This window comes from Bombus impatiens, unplaced genomic scaffold (assembly GCF_000188095.3).
Source record: "Bombus impatiens unplaced genomic scaffold, BIMP_2.2 scf_0361, whole genome shotgun sequence".
Taxonomy (NCBI): domain Eukaryota; kingdom Metazoa; phylum Arthropoda; class Insecta; order Hymenoptera; family Apidae; genus Bombus; species Bombus impatiens.
This window is the reverse complement of record NT_176780.1, coordinates 697,485-697,742: the sequence shown is the minus strand read 5'-3', so window position 1 is coordinate 697,742 and position 258 is coordinate 697,485. Positions and strand designations below refer to the sequence as shown.

The following is a 258-nucleotide window of genomic DNA, read 5'->3' as shown; positions in this document are numbered from 1 at the left end:
AACCAGCTCCACCTCGACGCCGAGTCCCATCGCCGACGTGCACGGCTGGCTGCAGCGGATCGCCGCGATGCAACAAGAGCTGTGTCCGCGGATCTCGTCGTCGCAATGCTCGTCCGTAAATTCGTGCCAAGCGTCGGGCTCCAGGAGGTCCGTGATCACGTCCACCTCGACGCACGCGTTGAACGCGGGCCACCATAATCACAACCACGGTCACGGTCAGCAGCAACAGCCGCTGTCTCAAGGATCCGGCAGGCCGCC

At 64.3% G+C, this 258-nt stretch overlaps 1 protein-coding gene across 1 annotated transcript in view; it reads left to right on the top strand.

Moving 5' to 3' along the window:
* LOC100741142 (serine/threonine-protein kinase pakB) overlaps positions 1-258 on the top strand; it is a 16,684-nt gene that overhangs the window by 12,244 nt on the left and 4,182 nt on the right. Inside the window, 1 exon segment of the mRNA XM_024367771.2 lies at positions 1-258. This exon segment is cut by the window's right edge and continues 13 nt beyond it. Within this exon segment, the coding sequence (XP_024223539.1) occupies positions 1-258 (258 nt within the window).